At 59.3% G+C, this 25,044-nt stretch overlaps 1 protein-coding gene across 1 annotated transcript; it reads right to left on the reverse strand.

Annotated features, from left to right (window-relative positions):
• Positions 1-22,653: 22,653 nt before the first annotated feature.
• CEBPB (CCAAT enhancer binding protein beta) lies at positions 22,654-24,772 on the reverse strand. The gene has a single exon (XM_045833691.1). It carries the CDS (start codon positions 24,565-24,567, stop codon positions 23,287-23,289), a length of 1,281 nt encoding a protein of 426 aa, XP_045689647.1. The 5' UTR covers positions 24,568-24,772; the 3' UTR covers positions 22,654-23,286.
• Positions 24,773-25,044: the final 272 nt, after the last annotated feature.

Consider the following 25,044-nt stretch of genomic DNA (forward strand, 5'->3'; position numbering starts at 1 on the left):
CGTGACTAGCCCCCAACATCAAGCCAAAGAGCAGGGGACAGGACACCCCTCCCACCGTGACAGGGCCCCTGCCTTGCTGGCGAAGTCTCTCTCGCTGTCTCCCTCCCTGCCTCTCCCTTTCCCTCTGTCCTGCAAACCCACTCCCGAAGTGTGTCTCTCCCCGCCTGCCTCTTCCCTGCGTCTCTGCCTCTCCCTCCGTGTCTCTCATCGCCCCATCCTGTCTCTCTGCGTCTCCCTCTGTGTCTCCAGCCCAGGTTGCCTCTTCCCTACACTCTCACCCTCTGGGCCCGCCTACCTCCTCTCCCTTCCTGGCTCTATAAATATTTATGGAGGTGAAGGTGTCTGCCTAATTTGCTTGAAACCCTCACCCAGCCCCACCTCCCTCCTCACAGCCACCACCCAAGGGCTCTCCAGGGATGGAAGGCAGGTGGGGGACCCACAGCTTCAGGGACACTCAAAATGCCCCCATTCAGGGGTCCCCAGCTCGTGGCCAGACCTGGCCCCCTCTGGGTTCCCTCTTACTGGGCGAGGGCAGACTCTGCCCAAGGTGCCCCGGGGGCAAATGCTGATTGGCCCAAGTCAAACACGGTCCTCTCCCTTCCCTCACAGTGATTGGCAGAGGCCAGACGTGGAATGCGTCTGTGGCCAGTGAGATGGGGAAGTCTGCCAAGGGACTTCTGGGAACAGTTTCTTCATTCTTCGGAGGACACGTGAAGGCCTTTTCCTGCCTTGGCCGAGGCTGTGTGAGGAAGTGACGGCAGGAGCTTTGGCACCTTCGTGGAGTTATGAGGAGCTGGGCTCAGAGGAGATGGCAGAACCACGAGATGGGAAGAACCTGGGATCTTAACGATGCCCAACCCCCACCCCCTCAACCTCTAACTCACCCGGCCACTATTCATTCAGTCGTTCAACAAACATTGACTGAGCACCTACTGTGTGCTGAGCCCTGTGACAGGCACTGGGGGTGGAGCAGGGAACCTTGTCAACATGACCTCTGCCTCACAGTCTGGGGCAGGGGACAGACCTCAACCGAACGACCATCTGAGTGAGTGTAAAATGCAGCTGTGATGAGGGCCGGAAGGAGAGGTCCGTGGAGATCAGACCGGAAGAGGGGATCCGGCAAGGTTTCCCTGGTGACGTGTCTTAAGTCAGGTTGCCCAGAGACAAAGCCCCAGGCGAGACTGGAACGCATGTGATTCACCGAGGAATGCTTTCGGGAGAAGAGACGAACGGGAAGCGGGGCAGCGCTTGGTTGGGAAAGAGCTACGCTGGGATGTGGTCTCAGCTGATGTCTAGCTTCAGCCTGACCCCACGGGAAGCTCTTGAACCTGAACTGGGCTGCAGAGTTGACCCCGCCTTGAACTAAGAGGGTTGAGCTTTATTCCCCTGATTTAATCAGTTATTGGCTATGTCTGCCTCCGATGTTCGGGGCTGAGAGAACCTCCCAGATGAGACAGCTCCTGTGCAGTGGGGCAGATCCCCAGAGGGAGATCCGGCCAGCACCCCGTAGCTGCCAACACTGCACGGCAGCTGGGAGACGGGCGCGGGGTCCAGTGTAAGGGAGTCTGGGTGGGCCACCATGGCACCCACCACAGGAGTTTCCCCCGATCTGAGATCTGGGCCCTAAGTAGGTGAAGAGGAGAGAGGAAAGCATTCCAGTGGAGAAAGCAGTGTGTGCAAAGGTCCTGAGGCAGTCAGGAGTCAGGTTCACTGAACGGAGACCCAGCTGGCTGGGGCAGAGGGAATGAAAGGGTGGCAGGAGACTACGAGGGAGGGGTCGGCCACCGTGCAGCACTGGCAGGTCCCGATTAGGACGTTCACCTTTACTCTGACGGCAGCGGAAGTCATGGGAGACTGCTGAGCGAAGGAGGGTGGTGATTCGGTTGACGTTGTTTCAGGCTCCATCAGGCAGCAGGTGGAGAATGAACGGAAACTGGGAGCAGGAGACCATTTGGAGGCTATTGTAATCGTCCGGGTGCACCGCCCCAGCCGGGACGGCGGGCGTGGGAAGCACGAAGGAGGGTGAGGCGAGACCTTAGGAGGTAGCACTAACGGTAGTTATGGATCACGTCCCATGACCGGGGCCTGTTCCCAACGCCTAACTGAGAGCATCTCATTCAAGCACGTTGCTGTCCAGTAGACACTCTTACTCTCCCTGCTTCACAGTGAGGAAACTGAGGCATGGTGTGATCGATGCCCTAGACATGGCTCACACCCTCACTTGCCAAGACTTCCTTTCCCCCCCTCCGGGGGCCCCCAACCACCTGTCAACCTCAGGCACCCGAGGTGCCTTGGGGCAGGTCAGTCATCCTGGACGCCCCCCGACCCCGGTTGGAGACCCGTGGGAATCCCAGCATGTGTGACCGGTTTCTCCAGCCTTGAGAAGTCAGGGTTGTTACTATGTTTAAGGTGTCCCAGCCACAGACCCCATTTCCGCCCAGTTCCTGCTCCTATGGGGTAGGGACTCACCCTGTGAGACCCAGCAACCCAGAGAGAGGCAGGGACTTGCCGAGGCCATCCAGCGTGTCCCTGGTGCAGGTGCCTGTGAGGTGGGGGCTGGGGGGTGCTGTCAGCTGTTATCTGTGGCCAGAGGCTAGTGACCCAGCGAAACACCTGGCTCCTCTGATACGGTGGCCTGTGGTCCTAGCCCCTGTGAGGACAAGGAGATAATCAAGACCAGATGCTGGCCAGTGATTCGTTACAACACCACAGCCAGGACCGCCCTGTGGAGTCTCAGAAGAAGATGCAGAAGCAGGATCTTCTGCGCTGGGACTGGGGAAGGGGTGGGGATGGCGACCCACAGATCAGCGGGGTCCCTTGCCAGGAGGAATCCACACAGCAAAAAATGTCCAGGCTGCTTCCCGATGATCACTGGCCGCTCTTGGAGCACCTGCTGTGTGTCAGGCCCTACGGGACACGGTGGTGACCAAGCAGATCGGTGCCTGTCGCCAGGGAGCTGACCCTTGCAGGAAGGAAGCACACGTCCAATATGGAACCCCACTGAAAGAACGGAGAGTGCCGAGTGCTGGGAGGCCGGGGTGCAGGGGACTGTGCGGGCGCGTGCCCGGAGGCCTCCGGTGAGGCGGCTGCGAGCTGAGGCCCGAGGGCTGCACAGAGGAGAGCTCTGGGAGGAGACGGAGGAAGAGCATACAAGAAGGGGATGCAGCGTGTGCACAGGTCCTGGGGTGGCGCGCGTGTAGAACGTTCGAGGGTCAGAGGGTGGAAAGGGAGGGCCAGAGTGACAGAGGCAGGAGCAAGAACAGATCGGCAGGCACCCCTGCACTGAGACGAGAAGCTTGGATTTCAGCTCACGGACCATGGAGGGCCACAGAAGGCTCTAGGCAGGGGTTGTGGGGTCGACACGATCAGACCAGAGTCCAGCGGGTCTGCTGCACGGGATGGCCTGTCTGTAGGGGCCTGGGGAACTGTGGTTTCTAAGACCCAAGGATCCAGGCCTCCTGCGTTCCCCCCTCCCAACATTCAGGGCTGGAGCAGCCAGCAGGCTGGGCCAATCCCAGGTACCCACGGGCCCCGGTTGCCCTCCCTCACCTGGACCTCCTAGGGAACATTCCAGGCCGTGATTATCTCAGTTCTGAGCACTAATTAGCCCGGTTTCTCCTCGGGCCTCCCGGCTCTGCTCTGAGAGGGGCCCCTGGGGAGGCAGCCTCTAGGTGCAAGGTCCCAGGGGAGAACCGGAGGGGCAAGAAGTGAGGGGCCCCGCGCTGGTTCCTGGGACTGCTCACACCTGCAGCCGCCACCCGGAGGGGTGGAAAACGCCCTTCTGGGGAGGCCTCCAGCGCCCTCCGCCCCAGGCCCACAGGCTCCCTCCCCCACCACCCCCACCCCTCCGCACCGCGGCACCCTGGCCAGCCCCAGGCACCTGGCCAGAGCAAGCCCAGCCCCCACCTGCCCTGGGAGCGAGCTCCAGGTCTCCTTCCTCCGAGCTCTGATTCTTTGCCTCCCTGGGCCTGAACCTGGCTACCTGTGTGTTTGTGTGTGTGTCTCTCTCTCCCGCCCCCCTTTCCCTCTCTCTGTCTCCTGTCCCCCAACCCCTCCAGCTCAATGCCCAGTCATTCTCCCCTTCCTCAGGCCTCCAGCCTGAAGGGGGGGGGAGGGCAGGGGAAGACGGGGGAACGTTCTCCTGGTCCCAGCCCCTCGGGGCTCAGAGTCGGGGTGAGCATCCCTAACAGCCTCCATGCGGAGGAATGAAGCTGCTGCCTGCACAAGCCACTCCGACCCTGCGAGTTTCTCCAGCTCAGCCGCACTCTGAACGGGGCTGCGCCCTGCCCAGGGGCCCACCGCCCCTGGACCCAGCGGGGCTGCTAGCAGGTGAGGCCTGCCCAGGAGCACCCTGAGACACAGAAGCCAAAGCAGGATCAAGTCGCCTGTGCCCTCCACACGTCCCAGCTGGAAACTTCGTGGCCCCAGTTACACATTGAGGAAACGGAGGCACAGGGAGGGCTTAAGGTCACAGGGCTAATTAGCATCAAAATTCAAACCCAAGACTGCATCACATCAGGAAGTGACGTGGACACGGCCAAGGGTCTCCCTCCTGCTCCCGGTTTCCTTCCCCAGAGGCCACCACGGTCCCCGTTTCCTGCGGGTCCTTGCAGAACCGTCCGCGCATGTGCACATTTTTCTCCTTTCAGGAATGTTTTAACGCACGTGATGAAACCCTAGGCGCTGTCCTGCACCTGCTTCTTCTACTTAGCCATATCCTGGAGATCTCGCCTTGTCAGAACCTTCTTCCTTATTTCTGACACCTGCTGGCCCTCCAGGAGTGGACGAGCCCAAGGCACTCAACCAACCCCACCGCGGGGCACCCGAGTTGCTCCCGCCTTCATGTACATACACACAGAGAGGAAAAGGTCACAGCGCCCCCAGCCCCCAAGCACCCCAGCTCGCGTGCACCCCGGCTGCTGACCGGAAGGGCCCAGTTGTCCTGGAACGGGCAGCGAGTCCCCAGGGCTGAGCTCGGGCCCCTACGGTGGAGCTTCTTAAAACTGCAGGTTTCTGAGCCTGTTCCAAGGCACCTGAAGGGGAAGCTTGGGCAAAGGAACCCCAAATCTGCACTTTTAGCAAACACCCCAGAGAGGAGGGGCTCGCCGGGGCCATGGCAACATCGTGGACTGTCCAGCAGCGTGTTGGACTTGTGTCTCCATCTCGCAGGGCTCCTGGGGGCCACCCTGCCCCCCATCGCAGCAGGGCCCTGCTGTTCCATTCATGCGGTGAGGTTCTGGGAAAACTGGTGGGAGGGGGATGGAAAGGGTTCTGTGCAGTGAGACAGAGGCAGTAATGAAGCTGAAAAACCAGCAGACGGGGAGACAGAGGCAAAGAGGTGATCGGACCAGCCCCAGACCCCACAGGCCTTGGTGTTAATGTGCAGCAAGGCTGAACTTGAACCCAGGACTCCTGACTCTGGGGCCAGGAGTTTTCTGTTGCACTCCACCCCGCCCTGGTCCAGTCTCCCGTCAGCTGGCCATCACTCATCCATCCACCCCACCCGATAATCGGCCCGCCCCCCCTTCTCTCCTTCGCCTGCTCACTGCCCAGGGAGGGCCAGTGGCTCAGATCGGTCCCATCAGGGTTCCTCTCAGGGTTCGCTTGGCAGCCACAAGGAAGCCGACCCCTAGCCATCAGAGTCCATCCACCCACCTGTCCATCCTTCTCTCTGTCCAGAGACACAACCGTTCATCCGACCACCCCTCCTCTGGCCTCCCTCCAGGATTCAGAGCACCTACTATGTGCCGGATGCCACTTCAAGGGCTGCAAACACAGCCTCAACACAGCAGACCTGTTCCTATCAGCGGCTTAGGGCCTGTGGGAGAGACAACCACAGACGGACCATCGCACACAGGCAGACCCCCAAATGGGGGTCCTGGCAGAGAGTGCCATGCACAGGAAGGGAGGGGGACACGCAGGGGTCGGGGAGGCCTCCCTGGGAGACTGTCTCCTCGGAGAATCAAGCACTGAGCAGGCACGGACCTGGTGAAGAGGGGAGGAAAGGCATGTGTCGAGGAGGGGGCAGTACGAGCAAACGGGGGAAGGAGGAACACGAGTGGGGGGGGTGGGGGGACAGTCAGAGAGGAAGGACGGGTGGGAAGCCCACCCAGGAGAGTCGCTGCGGAGCTGGGAAGCTCCGGGGGGACCAGCCACCTCCTGCCCCTCTCCCCGGGAGGACCAGCCGCGGCCTGCCCTCCTGGTCAGAACACCGTCTCCCTGGCGCCGCTCCAGCCCCCAGCTCCCCGCCAGCCCCGGCCTGGGCCTGGCTGCCTCCTCCCACTCACCTGCCGATCCTGCTGCGCTGCAGGGGGGGTCTTCCCTCCCCACCCCCAGCTCATGGGGGCGCCAATCCCTCCATGGGGGGAGACTGGGGTAGACGGGTCCCACGAGGAACCCCACTAAAACTTGGCAGGTCACTCCATCCAGAGGCCCCACACACCCTCTGCAGGGACACAGCGCTGCCTGTTGAGTGCCTAGCGTGGACCGGACCCTGGGCTCAGCCATTTCCACCTGTCCTCTCCTTTCGTTCTGTCCTTCCACCCCTTAACCCTGGGGGGAGAAGTCCAGCCACACCCCCGGCCGCTGAAAGCCCCGCCCACCCACTACCCCCCCCCCCCCCACACACACACACGCCCCTCCTGCCCCTGCGGCAGGAGCAGCACGACCCCACCTCGGGGCCTTTGCGCTGGCTGTTCCCTCCTCCCCAGATATGCCCTGGCTCTCTCCCTCGCCCCCGTCAGGTCTTTGCTGAGCCATCACCTTCTCTCGCTGAGCCCTTCCCCGGCCTCCGCGGTTAAATGCGGCACCACGCAGCCCACGCGTGCGCTTGCGTACCGGCGCCCCTTCTCTCCTCCCTCTTGTCCATCCTTCTCCGCAGCGCTCCACCTCGGCCGGCGGGTCTCCCACGTGGGAGAGTCGGCTTCTGAAGACAGGGTTGGGGCTGTCTTGTTCTCCGCCATGTGCACTCCGGGGCACAGCCCGCTGCCTGGCCGTGGTAGGTGCTCAGTGAAGCCTTTCCCGGAGCACATCTGTGAGTGTCTTCTGTCTGCCAGGCGCACGGTCATGGTCACAGACACGGCAGAGGGCAGGGTGGAGACAGAGCGGAGAGCAGAGCACAGAGGCCCTGGGTCCCGGACCTCAAGCAGCCACAGCCGGGGAGTGGGGCCTCGGGAAAACACGGGAGGCCTGAGGGGCAGTGCCCTCCCATGGGCCCCTTCCAAGGGCCCCGTGACATCCACGTTACCCTAATTACTCTTCCCCGGAAAAACCCGGGCTCGCTTGCTGTTGGGACCACATGGTCCCCGCTGTCACAGCTTCTGCAGGCAACTCCGACGGACCAACCCCCACCCCGCCACCCAGAGCTCTCAGCTGCCCAGAGCTGGGTCTAGTTGTCTGTCTGTTCCTTTCGCTTCCACTAGTCCGTGCGCCAGCCACTCCCTTACTGGGCCCCAAGTAAAGAGCCCCATGAATACTCACCACAGACAGGGACTCAGAAACAAGGGGCGATGGGCCGGGAAATGGGGGGCGGGGTGAGGCCACAGAAGGACACGTCATAGAGTGGGCACTGGGCGAGTTGGGGTTGGTGGAAATGGGTCCCCTCTTCTGGCCCCAGGTCATACTTCCATAAAAAGTTTACGTTTTAAAAAGTATAACAGGAAAAAAAGAAAGGAAGGAAAAAGACACATTGGCACGCAGATGAAAGTCACACACACACTGAGGTCTGCAAGGTCACGGCCCAGGATCATAGAGCTGCCCTGGGAGGGCGGAGAGGGGCCGGCCCTGGGTCAAGTCCTCCAAGGTCAGCTTCAGCCTGATCAGAAAGGGTTTCATGGTTTAAGAAGATGGATGTGTGTATTGCTGGCATCGTTTTACATCAAAATTTAATTGTAAAAAAGGCAAAAAGACAGGCCAGCCAGGGAATCAGAGAGCAAGTGGTAGCTATTGAGCACCTACTACATGCTCCCGTTGGGCCCGCCACGTCCTCACTTTCCCGAGTTCCACCTTAGCTCGGCCGCCGACGGAAGCGGGGAACCGGAACACCTAGGATCCTCTCTCGTCTCCCCGCGGCCTTGCACCACCACGCACTGCTCCCACTTCCCAGGTGAGGAAACCGAGGTCAGCGAGGTCGGTGATGGGGACACCTACACTCAAAGAATGTTCCTGAACCTCCAAGGAGACAACTCCGGGGAAAGCGCCTGGCGACCTTGCCACATGCCACAGGCCTGCCCGGGACCGGCTGCCCCTCCTCCTGCAAACGCTTAAGAATTTCGGTGTGAACCAGCAGAGCATTAAACCAGGCCCGGGCCTCGGGAGCGCATGCAGCTGCCCAGGGAGCCTGCCCAGTCTCGCCTCCGCTTACCAAGAACTTCTTGAAAACCCAGAGTGGAAAGTTAAGAGTTTTCCCAGTAACCTTCAGACGGTCCGAAAGCTCCTTCCTCTGGAACTTTCCATCCCACGCCAGTGTTAACACGCCGGTGTTCGTTGGGCCTGGGGACACCAGGAGCTCCCCCTGGTCGCACAGGTAGCAACAATAACAACAGCCACAGCTACCATTACTGAGTACTTAGCAAGGGCGGGCATTGTGTCAAGTTCTGCGTGCATTTAACTCCTCGACTCTGCTCAACAATGCTGTTAGGCAGATGTTCTCATGTCTGGAAGTGGAAACTGAGGCACAGAGAGGGAAGCCACTTGCCCCAGGTCGCACAGCCAGTTAGGGGCCCAGATGGGATTTAGGCACCCAAACCCACGGGGCTCCAGGGCCCACACACTGGCCCGGGGAGGAAGGCAAAGGCCAGCTGGAGGCGAGCAAGGTTGGCAGGGCCGCCCCGGGCCAGGGAGCAGGGAGCGAGCCCGTGTGTGGGGGCTGCCGGCTGGGCCGCCCTCTGCCCCACTGCCTCCCCTCCCAGTTGGAACCGCCAGCTCTGAGCTGGGCCGGTGTCTGCCAGGCCGAGGTTTCGCCATCCCCTGCCAGGCCCCGGGGAGCCCCTGGGAGCTGAACAGGGCCATCCAGCACAGCGAGTCCAAGCCCGAGTACTGGGTGAGGAGCACGCCCTGGGATCACCCAGGCCCACATTCAAATCCTGCCTCTGCCACCCACCAGCTGGGTGGCCTCAGGCAAGGCAGTCCATCTCTCTGAGCTCCTGGGTCCTCCCCCGTCTTTCCTTCTCCACCTCAGGTGCAAAGGCCTGAGTTACCCAACTAGATTCACGATGCACTGTCCTCGCCACCCACACGGGGCTCCTCTCTGGGCTCACTTATTTCTTCTCTCCAGCCCCACTCCCTCCCTGCCTCATTCTCTGGTGTTTGATGTGGATCTTTAAGCTCATTCTCTTCGACTTTGACTTTGAGCTTAACGTACGCCCAGTAAAGTGCAGAAAGGGGATTCACCTCCACGAATCTTTGTCTCGGGGAATGTTTACACGTGTACAAATCCACGTGACCACCTCCCAGGTCAAGACACAGAACCTTTGCCGCAGCCAGGAGGCTCCCCCAGGCCCCTTCTCGGGCCACAGCTCCTCTACCCACGAAGGGAGCCACCACGGTGACTTCCAGACGCGTCTCATCTGTTCCTGAAGTTCGTACCAGGGGCCTCACGCTGGTCCTCTGCATCTGGCTCCCTCCCCTGAGCACGCTGCCGTGAAGGGGCACCCTGGCGTGGATGCATCAGTAGCTGCATCCGTAGCTGCCTCCACGTTACTGCCGAACAGTATTCTGCTTCTAGATGGATTGCAGTCTGTGGGTCTCCCTTGCTGAAAGACGTTTGGGTGGTTTCCAGTTCGGCGGTGATAAATAAAACTGCTGCAAACACGCTCACAGGTCTTTCTTGTGGATGCATATTTTCATTCATCTTGGGTGCCTTACCAGGGACTCCAGGATCTCCTTCGCACAGACTGTATATTCTGTCCGACTTCATCATTTCCCCGCTATTTATAGTCTCTCTCCTACGGGATTATTTGAGAGTCGGTTGTAGCCATGTTGTGCTTGGAAGCCTGACCCCTCCAGCAGGGCCCTCCTGACCCCTGTCACACACACACACACACACACACACACACACACAGCACTGTTCTCAAAGTCAGGACACTTGTCATCGATAAGCATCGCTATGAAATCTGCACACCATCCTCAACATGCCATGGGACCCATCAGGGCCTCGCTGATTGTTTTCTGGTCCGGAGTCACACCTATCTCCTCCCGTCAACTGTACGTAGGGTCTTTCAGCAGCTCCTCGGTCTGTCCCTGACACTTCTTCTGAGAGTGACAGGCCAGCTGCTTGGCCATACGTCCCTCACTGGGGATCCATCTGACGTTCCCCTGCCCCCCGCCATGGCTGGGCTCAGGCCGCGCATCTTCAAGGGGCGGTAGCAGAAGCGATGCTGTGCTCTCCTCGTGCGCCCTGTCAGGTGGCACACAATCATGACCGGTCCCGTGGCTGCAAAACGGGGACAATAAAACCTCCCGCCTCACAGAGCTGGTCCAAGGATTAAACGAGGCGCAGCCCAGAGCCTGCTGTTGTAACTATTATCTCTTCTGCATTTGGAGGGAGGGCCTGGCACGGAGTGGAAGAACAAACCCAGGGCTGTCCCCACCCACACCTGTCTCCTGGGCCCCAACCCGGGCCCTGCCTCTTAGGACTTGCGCGCAGGACGGAAGGAATGCCCCAGAGCTGGGAGTCTGGTCGGATCGGGCTGGGGAGCCAGCGAGGCCGGGTCACGCTGATCCCCTGACTGAGTGGTGGGCGCCTGCGGCCGTGAGAGGGCAGAGGGGCTTCCCTGGCTCCGCCCGCCGGGCCATTCGGCCCGCGGGGCTCAGTCAGGCGGCTGCGCCCTCCACACCAGGGTTTTCAACTGAGGGGACACTTGGCAATGTCTGGGGACACTGGGGTTGTCATAACTGTGGGGAGGGGGATGCCACTGGCATCTCGTGGGAGGAGGCCGGGGCTGCCGCCATGCACGGGACAGCATCCTGGAGCACAGAATGATCCTGCCCCCTAGTGCCAACAGTGCTGAGGCCGAGAGGCCCCAGCCCACACTGAACTAAGGACAGCAGGCCACGGGTGAGAGCCCCTGGCCAACCCACGCTGCCCACTCCCTCCCAGGGCCTGCCTGGCTGAAAGAAACGGACATTCAGACCCTTCAGCAGCATCTAGGGCTTCAGAAGGGGGTCCCCACTGCACAAACAGGGTTTTGCGTATTGTTTTTCCGAGTCCACGAGGGTTTAAATCAGTGCTGTTGGAGAGGGTGTGCGGACATCACAGCACCTGAAGAGCTGGCCGGGGCGGGGGGGTCGGGGGTGCGGCTACAGGGGCGTCAGGAGCCCTGGCCTAGAAATAGAGGGGGCGAGGACCTCAAACCACCCTTGGCAGCCAGAGTGCTAGGTGGGGGTGGTTACACCCCAAGAGCCAGTCATTTTTTCTGGGCTCTGATTGTGTAGCACCTGAGGTTCTGGGTGGTTCTACTTACAGGCAGGCAGACAGTTAACCCTGACATGTAGCAGATTCTCCGTAAACGATATGTTGGAAAAATGAACTGTGGTTAGTAATTGATATTCACTGAGCGTTCACTATGTGTCAGACACTGTTCTGAGAGCTAGGCGTGTGTCATCTCATTGAATCTCACTACACCCTATGACATAGGATGGCTATTGCCATCCCCATTTTGCAGATGAAAATACTGAGGCACAGAAATGGTAAGTCACTTGCCCCAAGCCACAGGCTGTTAAGAAGAACATGAAGGAATGAATGAATGAAAGAATGAATGAATATCAGTCCCCACCCAGATTACCACTTTTCCTTCAAATATCAATGAGTCAGAAGTCTGGTTACCACCCTTCTCGCGACATAACCACCTCAGCCCCGGCTCCCCGGCTCCCTGTCCCTCTCCAGCTCTGCCTCTTTCTCTCTCGCTGCCTCAGGGGCACTGTGTCCCCAGACCTAAGCTCGAGGTAGAGACTTAAGCCAGGAAGGCCTGGGGACCCTCCTATAATGGGGCCCTTGTGCTTGTCAAGAGCTTGCGTTCCGCCAGGCCCCACGCTGCACAACAGTCAGGGGAGAACGCCGAGGCTCAGAAGCGGGGAGCCGCCCATTCCAGGTCAAACGCCCACGTGACAAAGCTGGAAGGGGAACTCCCACCCACCTGACTCTCGAGCTTGACGGGGAGACGGTGAAGGAGGAGAAGGCATCAAGGAAGAACGGCCCGACACTGGCAGGGGGACCGTGGGACGTCCACCTTAGTGTATCTGCCAATCACACGCACCCCAGAATCCATCTGAGCACCCCGACAACCCCGCCGCGGCAGAGGCACCCTCAGTGATCATCGTCATGACCACGTGTGCGGCTCTGGGGACCTGGAGGCAGCGTCGGCGCCCATCACAAGGGGAAGAGGCCACTGAAGTGCCACAAGGAGCACTGTGCTTCACAATAAACAAAAATGAACTAGAGGGACACAGAGCGATGCGGAGACATCTCTAAGGCCCGGTCTTCCGGGAAGGCACGCTGCAAAACGTGACCGATCCGACGTGGTTGTCCAGTACAGCATTGTGAGAGCGTGAAAGAAGTTTGGAAACAACCTAAATGTCCATCAAAAGGGGGCTGGTCAAAGAATCATGGTGCCTAATGCAATGGAAGACTGAGCAATCGTTAAAAAGAATGAAGCAGCTCTACTCTACTGATATAAGCAACCTCCAAAATACGTTACTGAATGAGAAAAGCAAATATAGACTGGTATGGAAAGTGCTTGGATGTGTGACATGTAGAAATATCATGTGTGTGTGTGTGTGTGTGTGTGTGTGTGTGTGTGTGTGTGTGAGAGAGAGAGAGAACTGCAGGGTGACCTCCGTGGAAGGGAACTGGGAGTGTGAAGGCAGGAGTGGGGGGCCGACCGAGTTTTCACTACGAAACTGCTCATCTGTTTTGGATTTTGAACAATGAGCATCTATTATGTATTCGAGTTAAGTAAACACAATTTTTGGGAAAAAAATTGCACAGAGGTCACGGGGGCGTCGACTGAATGGAGGCCATCCCCAGGAAAGGGGGCATGCTGGGGGCCCGAGGCAGGACCAGAAGGGCCTCCAGTCGGGGAGGGAGCGGGCGGGGGAACCTGCAGAGCCCGGAAATCGGTTACATGTGGGGAACTCGCCAAACAAGTCAATACATCAACAATAATGGAAGCCAGTTTTCTCACCGTCGGACGAGAGAGTTCCAAATACGGAAAGAGGTGATTGGGATAAATTGTGTGGTGCTGGAGTGGAACTGGAGGTGTCCGTGTAAACGTAAAGTTCCCTAAATAGATGGCAGGTAGACAGACTGTCATTAGGTGCAGAGAGGACACAGATGCAAGTGGGTATCTACATGTATGCATGCACACAGCCCCTAGTTCTGTCCACTGGGAGGGTCTGGGAGCGACCCCCAGCAGCAGTGAGCGCCCTTGGTGCTGACACCTTGGTTTCTAAATACCACTCTCCACGGAAAGGAGCCAGGGCCCCTTGCAGAGATGGCTGACTCCAGGGCAGGGGCGGAAAAAGCACCAGCCGAGCCTGAAGCACCTGCGCCAGAAAGGTAAGGAAGTGCCGATGGTGGCATGTCAGGAGGGCACAGAAGCCAGCCACGAGGGGCCCTCAGTGGTCACAGGTGGAAAGCGTGAGCAGATAAATGATAAACAACATTAACACTCTAGTGAAACCCGTTGAATAAAATAGAAAACCATGAGTCCACACTGATAAAAGTGAACGAACCACTGGAAAGCTGATGAGCAACAGGATATTTCCATAGCTTCCAAGTACCTCCCCTCCCATACTTACTGCTGCAAAGGGGAAGAGAGGAACCTGACAGAGGTGAAGGCTGGCAGATACCACTCCAATCGAGTGTCAGCGTGAACATCCTTCTCTTCACAAGGAAAACTACTGGAACCGTGTGAGGTCGTGGATGTTGACTAAACTTACTGCGGTCATCATTTAACAATGTGTGCATAGGCGAATCATTGCGGTGTACGCTTTAAACGTATACAATGTTATATGTCAATTATATCTCAATAAAGCTGGGGGGTGGGAATGAGCATCAAAACAACGGGACAAAGAGAAGACAGGGGATGAAAAGAGACATGGCAACGAAGTGTGATGTGATTCTGAACGAGATCCTTTTACTGGACATTCTCGGGCAACTGGCAACGGCATGAGATCATGGTAACATATCATGCTCATTTCTGAATTTTGATAGTTACATATTGTGGTTCTATGGAAAATGTCTCTGCTTATAGAAACTATATATCAAAGGATTAGGAGGTGATAAGGCAACAGGTCAGCAATGTAGTCTCAAGTAATTCGAGAAAAAATATTCTTCGTCCTGTTTTTGTAACTTTTCTAAAAATTTGAGCTCTATTCGAACGTAAAAAGGGCTACAGACTGAATGCTTGGGTCCACCCAAATCCATGCTTTGAAACAACCCCGTGGGATGGTCTTTGAAGGTGGGTCTTTGGAAGGTCAGGAGGTCAGGAGGGTGGAGCCCGTGTGGATGGGATTCGTGCCCTTGCACCCGAGACCCCTTGGCACTCTGGAGCCCCTCCCGCCAGGCCAGCAAGGCGCGTCCCTGAACCTGGACGCAGGTCCTCACAAGACAGCGGATGGGCGGGCCGGCAAGTCGATCGTGGACTCCTCGGAACCCAGAACGGTGAGAGACAGACTTCTGTTGTTTACATAATCCACCCGGACCACGGTATTGTGTTTGAGCAGGCCAAACTGACTAAGACAAAATTTTTTTTAAACAGAAAAAACTAAGAAACAGTATAAGGTCTGGGGTTAAATACCATGAACAGGAATTAAAACACACACACTCATAGCATTTCCTATGAGTCAGCAAGGTGCTCCTGGGTAGATGGCCAACTGAAATATTTATGTGCATATGTTCACCAAAAGACAGGTATTCTAGAAGGTTCATCACAGCCCAGTTCTAAAGAGCTAAAGCTGAAAACAACCCAAATGTCCCTCAGCAATAAAATGGGGAAATACACAGGGTGGGCAAACGTAGGTATACACTCATTTGTATGGAAAATAATACAATAATTCACACATAATGATACAAGAGTAAATTCTGTGTTTTCACCTACTCACCACCGTAATCCTACGTTTGCCCACCCCTGCACTGCGTCTGTCCAAGCCACTGAATTCTATCTGGTCACAGAAAAGGAACAGATCCTGATCGGTGCACTCAGCAACTCAGATGAATGTTACAGTTACAACAGCGAATAAAAGAAGTCAGATACAAAAGAATACATAGTGTGTGGTTCCACTTATACAAAGTGGAGAAATGGACAAAAGTAACGTTCGCAGTTAGAAATCAGGAGAACGATCACCCTTGGGTGGGGGTGGTGACTCGAAGGGGCGTGCAGGCATCTGCAGTGCTGGAAGGGCCTGTTTCTTGGTCCGGTTTCGGGTCACAAGTGTGGTTCCTGGCCAGGAAAACTCCCCGGGCTGTGCACCTATGCCGTGCACACTTCCTGCGTGTGTGTGTGTGTGTGTTTCACTGAGAGGAAAAGGCACAAAACAACGCGACGGAGCGCTCAGAGAAGAACAGACATCCACCGCGTTGAAGTGGGGCCGTGAGAGGTGGGTGGGGAGCCAGGACGAAGGCGGGAAAATAAAACAAAAGGCACCGCAAGCCTTGCAAGGACGGAGGGCAATCGTGTCCTGAGAACGGGCAAGCAGGGCCGCTCCATGCCCTGCACCTAAGTTTCGAGAGCAAGGCAATGAAGGGATCCCCATCATTCACACGCCCTTCACCTGAGAGGGTCGGCAAGGCGAACCTGATGCCAGCCGCATTGAGCACGGGAGGACAAAGGCCAGGCTTGGGTAGGGTAGCCCAGATAGACCCACCCTGTCCCTGTCCTCCCTCCTCCACAGCCTGCTGACCCCCACCACCCGCCCATGTCTCTGAAGAGCCTTCCTCCTCCCTAGCCACCTCCGTCCCCCGCAGGGCTCCAGGGCCCGGGCCTGTGAGGCAGGGATCCTGTGACAGCTATAAAAATAAAAGCTCCCCTGCCCAGTTCCCTGGCCTGCAGACTCACCTCGCTCGCAGCGCTCCCGGCTGGGCTGGCCCCAGGCAGGCTGGCAGAGTTCTCCGGGGAGCAGGTGGCCGTGGCACCAGCCTGGGGCAGAGGGGTTATTCGGGGTGGTGGGTTATCTGGTCCCAGCGCAGCTGCCAACGCACTCTGGGAGCTGCAGTCGGGGCTGACCCTCTCCGTCCCCGAGCTGGGGGCCTCCTCGGTTGGTCCCATCTGAAGGGTGGGGAGCAGGGTCCCAGCTCACTGGAGTCAGCAGAAGAGATTCTGATGCCCCTGGAACTCCGGGGCCTGGTTCCTGCCCAGCCCCAGGCACGCTGACATTTCAGAGTCTCAGGGGAGACACCTGAGGACAGGCAGAAAATTTTCATGGCACAGTGTCTTCACGCATTACTTCTGCAATTAAAATGGATTCAAAGAAACTCCTCCACCACATCTGAGGCAAATTATCCTTCCCAGGCAAAGAGCGAACAAACCCTTTGTTCTGCACTGACGTGCAGCAGCTTCAGTGGAACACTCTCAGGCAAGGAAGCACCTGGGCATCGCGGAGAAATGCAGGTCACAAAAGAGCTCCGATAGATTGATTCTGCTTTGGCAAGTGTATCGGAAATAGATTTAGCTGCCAGGAACAGGAAGAGAAAATGGCAGAGGCCTCAATAAGCAGAGATTTATTTCTCTATCAGGTAAACAAGGTCAGAGCGAGAGAGACAAGGACCTGCGTGGCTGGCTCTTCCGCCACCACCAAGAACCCGAGGGCCTTTTATCTTCTGGTGTCACCGGCTTCACCTTGGGGCTTCCTGCTTCAGTGTTTGCCTCATGGTTCAAGATGGCCCTTGGAGCTCCGGCATCACATCTCAGTCCCGGGCAGGAAGTAGAAAAAAAGTAATGGGGGAAAGGAGGTTGCAGAGGAGAGAGGCAGAAGGGATGTCTCTCATAGCTAAGTCAGCCGCTTTGAATTCTCATGGACACGTCACCTACAACTTCTATTTATATCTCTTTGGTCATCCCTAGCTGCAAGAGAAGCAGGGAAATGTAGTCTTCCCCTAGGGTACTCACTCCAGCAATACAGAGGTCTCATTGCTAAGGAAGAGGAAGGTAGGTATGAATGTCAAATAGGCAACATTAGCTACAATGAAGGGAGATACACACGGCACACAAATTCCGGAAGGAAGTAACAACTGCCACACGTACAGAGCGCCCTCTCTACAATCATCCCGTGCGAATTAACCTGCCGAATCTTTACAAAACTCTGGGAGGAATGTCATTCTCTCCTTGTTACAGATGGGGAAACTGAGGCACAGTGCGAGACAGTCACTTGTCCCAAATCAGAACTAGAACGCAGGCAGCCAGATGGTAGCGTCTGGGCTCTTGACCCACTGAAGTGGTAACCATGTTACTACTCGGCCAATACCGAGCACGGGCACTCCACTAAACGTGCTGCACCGCACGGACTGACGGACTCACCCAGCCCTCACAGCCACCGTGGGGGCAGGCACCAGTGCTCCGTTTTACAAAGAAGGACATTGAGGCACAGAGAGGTGGAGCGACTTGCCCAAGACCACACGCCAGGAGTCCGCAGGGTTTATTTCTGGGTAGCAGAATCACGGGTGCTTTTCACATCGTTTGTTGAGACTGCACTCTCCAACCCTCCCCCCACCGCACCCCCCCCTCCCCGCAATCCTGTGCTACTTGGGAAATCCGACGAAAACAGCCCCCTGCGTGCCCCCAGAGCTGCAGGGAGTCCCGGCCCCGCCTGCCTCTTCAGCCTCACCTCTCCCCCTCCCCGGTGCCCTCTCCCCTGCAGTCCCGGCTTCCCAAAGAACTCTCCCTCTCTTGGCGCCCAGCCTGTGCCCGCCTCCTGGCAGGCCCTCGCCCTCACTCCTGCCTGGCCAACAGCTCCGCGTGGCTCCAGGCCCTGGGTCAGAGGCTCCTCACCCACAAGGTCTCCTGGACCCAGGTGGGGGCCTCCCTGTGCCCTTCGCCCACGGCGCCTGGCCTCCTCCAGAGGCCGCTCGGCCTGCTTTGGCCCACTGACAGACTCGTCCAGCACTCGCTGGGTGTCAGGCCCTGGCATGACCCCCTCACAACGACCCCTCTCAGCCTCACCCTGGCCCCCGAGGCCCCCGAGTGAAGGACCCTGCCACCCCTCCATCCTCTCCTCACTCCACCCCTGGCTGCCTCTGCTCTGGCCACACTGAGCTGTCCTGTCTCAGGGCCTTTGCACCTGCTGCCCCTTCTGCCTGGAATGCTCTCCGAAACACCCTTTCCGGCCACCCTCCACCACTTCCCCGGGGCCTTCATCACGATCTGCAATTCACATGCCAGTTTCCTGGTTGCCCGTTGTCCGTCCTCCCACCGGAAGTCAGCTCCAGGGGCACGAGGACCGCGGAGGTCTGCAGGAGGTCCCCCGTGGTCCCGGCCGAACACACCCGAGGAAGCTGGCACTGCTCTCTGTCCCCGGGCGAGGAAGCCCAGGCCCAAACTCACCAAGCACCTCGCTCAAGGTCACCCAGCAAGTGAAGGGCAAAGCCCGGAGTTCCCGCCTCCATCTTACCCCTCAAACGGCATTAAAACTGCGGCTGCCCGCCGGCTGCCCCGCAATGCCGGGGGTGACTGGCAGGCAGGAAAGTGGCTCGGCCTGAGCCGAGACGGACCTGGGTGCCACCGCCAACCTTCCTGCTCTGTGGGCTAGTGGCATTCCCTCTCCGAGCCTCGGGTCCCTGCTCTTTGAAAAGGGACTGCTACCTCCTGGCTTCGGGGGACACCCAGGAGGGGCTCCAACCCCAACGACCCGGAGCCTTGGAACACCCACCCTTGCCTGCCTCACTGCCCTGCACAGTCAGCGCGAGGTTGAAACCCCCCAGCGAGGGACAGCTGGGCAGCTGGTGGCCAGCCAGGGCCACTGGGACGCCACCACAGGTCACCTAAGGGGTCAGCCAGGGTAAAAAAAAAAAAAAAGGACTAAAACGGGGCAAGGGCAGAAAAACAAAGCGAAGGAGAGTTTAGGGCGATGGGGGAGGCAGGAGGCCAAGGCCTCTCGGGTTCGAATGCGAAGTGTGAATTCAAACCGCACATCAGTCACTCCGCAGCTGGTGGGCCAGCGGCTTCGCCTCCCTGAGACCCCACCGCCCCAGCCGGGGAAGGAGACAGAAGCCCGCCTCACCGGGCACCGTGAGGACACGGACACAGGGCGCGCATGCACCTGGTGAGAGGCGCGCTCTCTCGACAGACCAGGGCCCTTCCCCTTCACGCCTCCCCTCAGTCAGGCACCATCCTAGGAGTGGCCTTCCTGGGCCTCCCCGCCCGTCCCTGTCCCACTTTCCTTCCTTCAGAGCCCTGGACCCCACCTCTCATTAGCTTGCTCCTGTCACCGGATACTTAGTGTCTGTCTCTCCCTACTAATTGTCACCTCCAACTTGCTCATCGCGTGTCCCCAGCACCCAGCAGAGGTCTTGCACACAGCAGGTGCTCCATAAATGCTTGTCAAACAAATAAAAAAAAAATAACTGGTCAAATGTCTCAGAGACGAGGACAAAACAGTCCCGGGGTGGGGGCCAGGGCAGGACTTCGGGAGAGGAAATATTCTTTGGGTGTTTACGTGGAGTCTAAACTCCATCTAAAGTCCACCTTTTCTGTCCTACTCTGACCTCTGCCATTCTTAGCTGTGCAACCTTGGACAGGTCACTCCCCCGCTCTGAGCCTGCTTGCCGGGCAGGAAAACGGCAGTGGCGAAGCCGAGGCCTCCGAGAGGCTGATTGAGCGGACCTGCACCCACTGGGCACGGGGCCGGGCAGCCAGCAGGGGCCCCGGCTTTCGTTTCTCACACCCTCTTCTCTCCTTGGAGGGACCAGCAGGCCGCGGGGCAACTGCACAAGGTTATGAGGCGCGAACGTGTCTCGTCAATTGTCCTGTCCTGAGCAAACACGGTGGGGGGGGGTGCTCCCAGCCGGCCTCAGCGGTCAGCCGCGCTCAATGGGTCTGCGGTTAATGCCAACAGCCCTCCCGGGCAGAAGGACCCAGCCGGGCCTCGGAGCGGCGCTCCCCGCCCTGTAAGCCCTGAACTCCCGCACCCCGGCCTCCTGGGCTCTCCCCTCCTGCTTCGGCCGCAGCCTGCCCTTTCCTGTCTCCCGGCTTTTGGGCAAAGTGGTCCCTCCTCCCTGCCAGCCTTTCGCCCTCCCAGCCTAGTTAGTGCGCCGTAGGGTGGGTGCCTGCCAATCTGTGACAGTTCCCGGGTCCTCGGGCACAGCTCTGTGCACCACGCTCCCACGCTGGGCAGCCCGGGCCACCCGCAGAGCCCTGGGCCTGAGCACTCGTGTTCCCAGCCCTCCTCCGGGGCAGTCCGAGGGGCTCGGGTTCCGATCTCCTTTCTGTTGCTTCCCAACTGTGCAAGTCACTAAACTATGGTGCTTGGGGTGCCCGAACTCGGGGCCAGGCAGGGAGCCTTCCAGGTAGGCCTCAGGATGTAGGGCAGGGTGGTGGGTGCTGGGCGCCGGGTGGGGGAGGCTGGGATCACAAGCCAGGTTCTCCATCCTAAGCTTTCTCCAGAGGCTGGCGATCTTGTCACCGGCTCCACCTGTCCCATCTGGAGCACCAGCACCACTTGGGTGGGCCTCAGTTTACTTCTGTAAAACGGGTCTACCTACCGCCTCCCACGGGGTTTTAGGTCGGGGACAGCGGTCGGGGACAGCGGTCGGGGACAGCGGCAGGAGAGCGTGTGAGGAGCCGCACTGCAGGCCGGCTGTGAGACAGAGCCCAGGACAGTGGGGACCTGGGCGTCACCACCCGCCCAGGCTGCTCGCCCCTTGCCTCCTTCGTTCTGCCTGCAAAGTGGGTGAGCAGCGGCCGCCAGCCAGTGCTCCGTGACACAGGGGGAGAGCTGGGACTGGAGAGATTCACTCCTGACCTGTGACCCCTCCCCCACCCCGAGACTGAGCCACCCCCTTCCCCGGGTCCACAGGCCTGGCCTTTGCACTTCAGCTGGTGATCGCAGAGGTAGTCGAGCAGATGTGTGGTGGTTGGTGCTGGACTGACTGGGAGGCTCCGGGGTCACACGGCAGGCCAGGACGGGGAGAGCTGTTGGGGCCACACGGGGTGGGGGCGGGGGCCCAGATCTGAAGCGCAGTTATCTCTGCCCGGCCCTGTACACGGTCCTCGTGCCAAGAAGACGAGGCCAGGGGACACTAGCCTCAGGGAGGCGGGGCTTGCCTTGATCCTCGCCTCCGGCTGATGGAGAAAGAGTGTGCCTGCCCCCCACATCCCAGGCTCCCATGGGGAAAGCACCCCCAGGCACCCAAAGGGGAAGGGAGGAGAAAAGCACTCCCAGTTCCCAACCCACAGAATCAACAGCTGCTCCCAAAATCCCAAGCTTCCCTGGGTCCCTGGGCAAAATAATCTATGAACCACCCCCCTATTTCATGTCCCACTGCTGAATTCCTAGGGCAGGGGGACCCCTGAACCAGTCCCTTGCCCACAGGGATCTGATCATCAAAAAAAAAAAAAAAAACTGATCTAAAAGCAGGCCTCATGATAGCACCCACCTCTGCAAAGGTTGTGAAGTTTAAATGAGATGGGGCCAGTCTAGGGCTAACACGGACGCCTGGCCCCTGGCAAGCCTCTGCCACACTCACACTGCACTGCAGACCCGGTGCCAAATGCCAAGAGCCTCCCAGTGAAAAATAATAACAAGAGCAAAGGCTTATATAACACCTCCTGCGTGCCAGGCACCGCGGGATGCCGTGCATGTATCCACTAACCCTCGTCTACATCCTCAACTCTCAGGAATGCGGGCCAGGGCTGCAACGGGGGTGCGGGCACCGTGGAAAGGGGTGGGAGGCTATCAGGGGGCAGGGATACAGAAGGCTTGCCAGGAGCTGTTTCTGTGCCGGGGAATCAGCAACAGGGGCCCCGAGTTCAAACCCAGGCTCGGCCACCTTGAACATGCAGGTGAGGCTGGGCCTCAGTGTCCACATCTGGGCCGAGAGGGAAAGTGCGGAATCTCTCATCCCCAGGAAAGGGACGAGAAACCCCTTCCCCCACCTCCCTCCATCTGGCCAGGGACACCCAAACTGGCCAGGAACACCCAAACACAAGCTCTCCCACACACCCAGGCTCCTCTCTCTGAATCTATATAAACACAAAGGATTTTCTAAACAGCCCAGCCCACCACACTTACCAAAGGAACCTGCCCCAACTTGGGCTCAGCAGGACCCAGACCTGCACCCCCTCCTCCAGCAACCGCAGGCCCTAAACCCCTCCAGGGCTGGCGCTCAGGACCTGCTAGAGACCTGGACCCCATCCCCGGGCCGGGTCCCCAGTCACTCCTCCCGGCACCCCGAGGCCCTGAGTCATCTCAAAAGGGTGGCCCAGCACACTTCTGCCCCTCCCCCCACCCAGCCCTGGCCCCCCCACCTCGAGGCAGAGCCCCCAGCGGGGAGTAGCAGAGGAGGAAGAGTAGCTGCAACACCCCCCACCCAACAGCCAATAGCAGCCCCCACGCACAACCCCCCCCACATACACAGACACACACCAGAAAAGCCAAATAAAATCATGGAAACCCAAAATAAAGAAAAAAAAAATCAAAAGTCAACTACTGCCCCCAAAAGGCTTTTTAACCATTCTCAAAAAAAAAAAAGTTTATTAAAAGTGTTCTTAATGCTTGAAACGGAAAAGGTTCCCAAATATACAGACGTCTCTTTTCTCATAGAAATAGATTATTTTTTATAATACAAAAAAAAAGACAAAAAAAAACACACAACAACAACAAAAACAGCATCAACACCGCGGTGGAACATCTTTAAGCGATTACTCAGGGCCCGGCTGACAGTTACACGTGGGTTGCGTCAGGCCGTGTACACACGCGTTCAGCCATGTTTGAACCGATTGCATCAACTTCGAAACCGGCCCGCCCGCCGGCGCCTGCAGATGGGGCAGAGGGAGAGCCGGAGAGTTTATCATTCATCTGTACACATAGACATTTCTTCTTTAAATACCACGGGCGGGCGCCCCATCTGCATGTGCGGTTGGTTTAGACAAAAATATAGATATATATATATATAATAAAATATTAAAATTACCAACGAGCTCCCCGCGCTGCCAAGTGCCCCAGTGCCAAAGTTTTGCCGGCGCCACCACGGGCGGGGGCGGGAGCGGGAGCGCGGGCGCTTCCCGGAGTCTCGCGGCCACCCCGCGCGCGGCAGCGCGGAGGCCGACCGACAGGGGGGCGCGCGCGGGGGCCGCGCTAGCAGTGGCCGGAGGGAGCGAGCAAGGGCTCGGGCAGCTGCTTGAACAAGTTCCGCAGGGTGCTGAGCTCGCGAGACAGCTGCTCCACCTTCTTCTGAAGCCGCTCGTTCTCCGCCGTGAGCTCCAGGACCTTGTGCTGCGTCTCCAGGTTGCGCATCTTGGCTTTGTCACGGCTCTTGCGCACCGCGATGTTGTTGCGCTCGCGCCGAATCTTGTACTCGTCGCTGTGCTTGTCCACGGTCTTCTTGGCCTTGCTCTTGACCTGCGAGGGCGTCGGCGCCGTCCCCGGGTAGCAGGCAGCTGGGGGAGCCTTGGCGTCGGCCGGGCTCGGCGTGCCGGGCGGGCTGGAAGACGAGGAGGTGGACAGGCTCCCGCTGCTGCCGCTCGGCACCGCCTGGTAGCCGAGGTACGCTCGCAGCGCGTACGGGAAGCCCGCCGCCATGCCTGCGCCGCCGCCGCCCGGAGCCCCGGCCTCCTCCTTCCGCTTGCAGTCCGCGGGCTCGAAGCCCGGCTCCGCCTTGAGCTCGGCGGGCGGCGGCGGGGGCGGCGGGTGCAGGGGCGCAAAGCAGCTGGGATGCAAAGCGCCCTTGGCAGCCCCCAGGCGCCCCAGGTTCACGTAGCCGTACTCGGCTGCCTTCTTGCAGTTCTTGCCCGCGTAGTCGTCGGAGAAGAGGTCGGAGAGGAAGTCGTGGTGCTGCCCGGAGGAGGCGGGCGCGGGGGCGGGCGCGGGCGGAGCCGCCTCGAAGGTGTCCGTGGCGGTGGCCGTAGCAGGCGCCGGGGCCTGCGGCGCGCCCAGCGGGTCCAGGTACGGACTGAAGTCGATGGCGCGCTCGTGGTCGCCGATGCTACCCAGTTCGCCGGCGGAGGGGCGCGGCAGGGATCTGGCCGCGGGGGGCGCCTTGCCACCGTACGGAGCAGCCAAGCAGTCCGCCTCGTAGTAGAAGTTGGCCACTTCCATGGATTTAAAGGCAGGTGGCGGTGGCAGGGGGAGACATGCTGGGTCCCAGGCCACCAGGCGTTGCATGAACGCGGGTGCCCGGGGAGAGGGCTTGGGGCTGCCCGCTCCGGCCGGCCCGCAGGTGGCGCGGCCTCCTCGCTGCAAACAGTTGCGCTGTGTCGCTTCTTCTGCTGCCGCTGCTGCCGCTGCTGCCGCCGAGGTGGCCGCTACTAGTACGTGGGCTGGCGGCTGGACCCTCGGGTAGGTCCCCTTCCCGGTCCCGTGCGCGGCTCTGACTCGCTGAAGTTTCTCCTGAGCCCGGTTATTTATAAGGCGGCGCATGGCAACGGTGCGTCACGCCTGGGCCCCTCCCGCTGCCTCCGGGACGTGGCCACACCGTGGCTGCCGGAGACCCCCGAGAGGTAGGCCGCCTGACGGAAAACCAGGAACGCACCCTCGGGGGTCCCCTGGCCCCCGGGGGCCTGGCCCCGGGGGGCGGCCTAACGCCCCCTGTCGACTCCCACCCAGCTGCCCCGGGATTGGGAGCGAGAAGGGGAGGTGCGACCCCGCCCCCGAACCGCCCCTCTGGGCTAGGAGGATGTACTGAAACGAGCAGGCGAATCCCGGGAGGGGGCAATGCGGTCGCCTTCCCCCAGACGGCGACGGCCCGCCCCCTGCTGGAGGAGGCTGTGGCTTCAGGCTCCGCGGCGCCCAGACCCGACGCCCCGCTGAGAGGATGCTCCCCAGGAGGCATCCTGGAGACAAGCAACCCCGAGTCGAGCTCCGTCTGCGGCAGAAGTGACTGTCTCCACTGCCCTT

Source organism: Phyllostomus hastatus, unplaced genomic scaffold, assembly GCF_019186645.2.
Source record: "Phyllostomus hastatus isolate PE091 unplaced genomic scaffold, TTU_PhHast_1.1 phas_contig_17, whole genome shotgun sequence".
NCBI lineage: Eukaryota > Metazoa > Chordata > Mammalia > Chiroptera > Phyllostomidae > Phyllostomus > Phyllostomus hastatus.

What these genes read in the sequence shown, in the direction of transcription:
- CEBPB (XM_045833691.1), bottom strand. Translation starts at nt 24,567, where the DNA reads ATGCGCCGCCTTATAAATAACCGGGCTCAGGAGAAACTTCAGCGAGTC.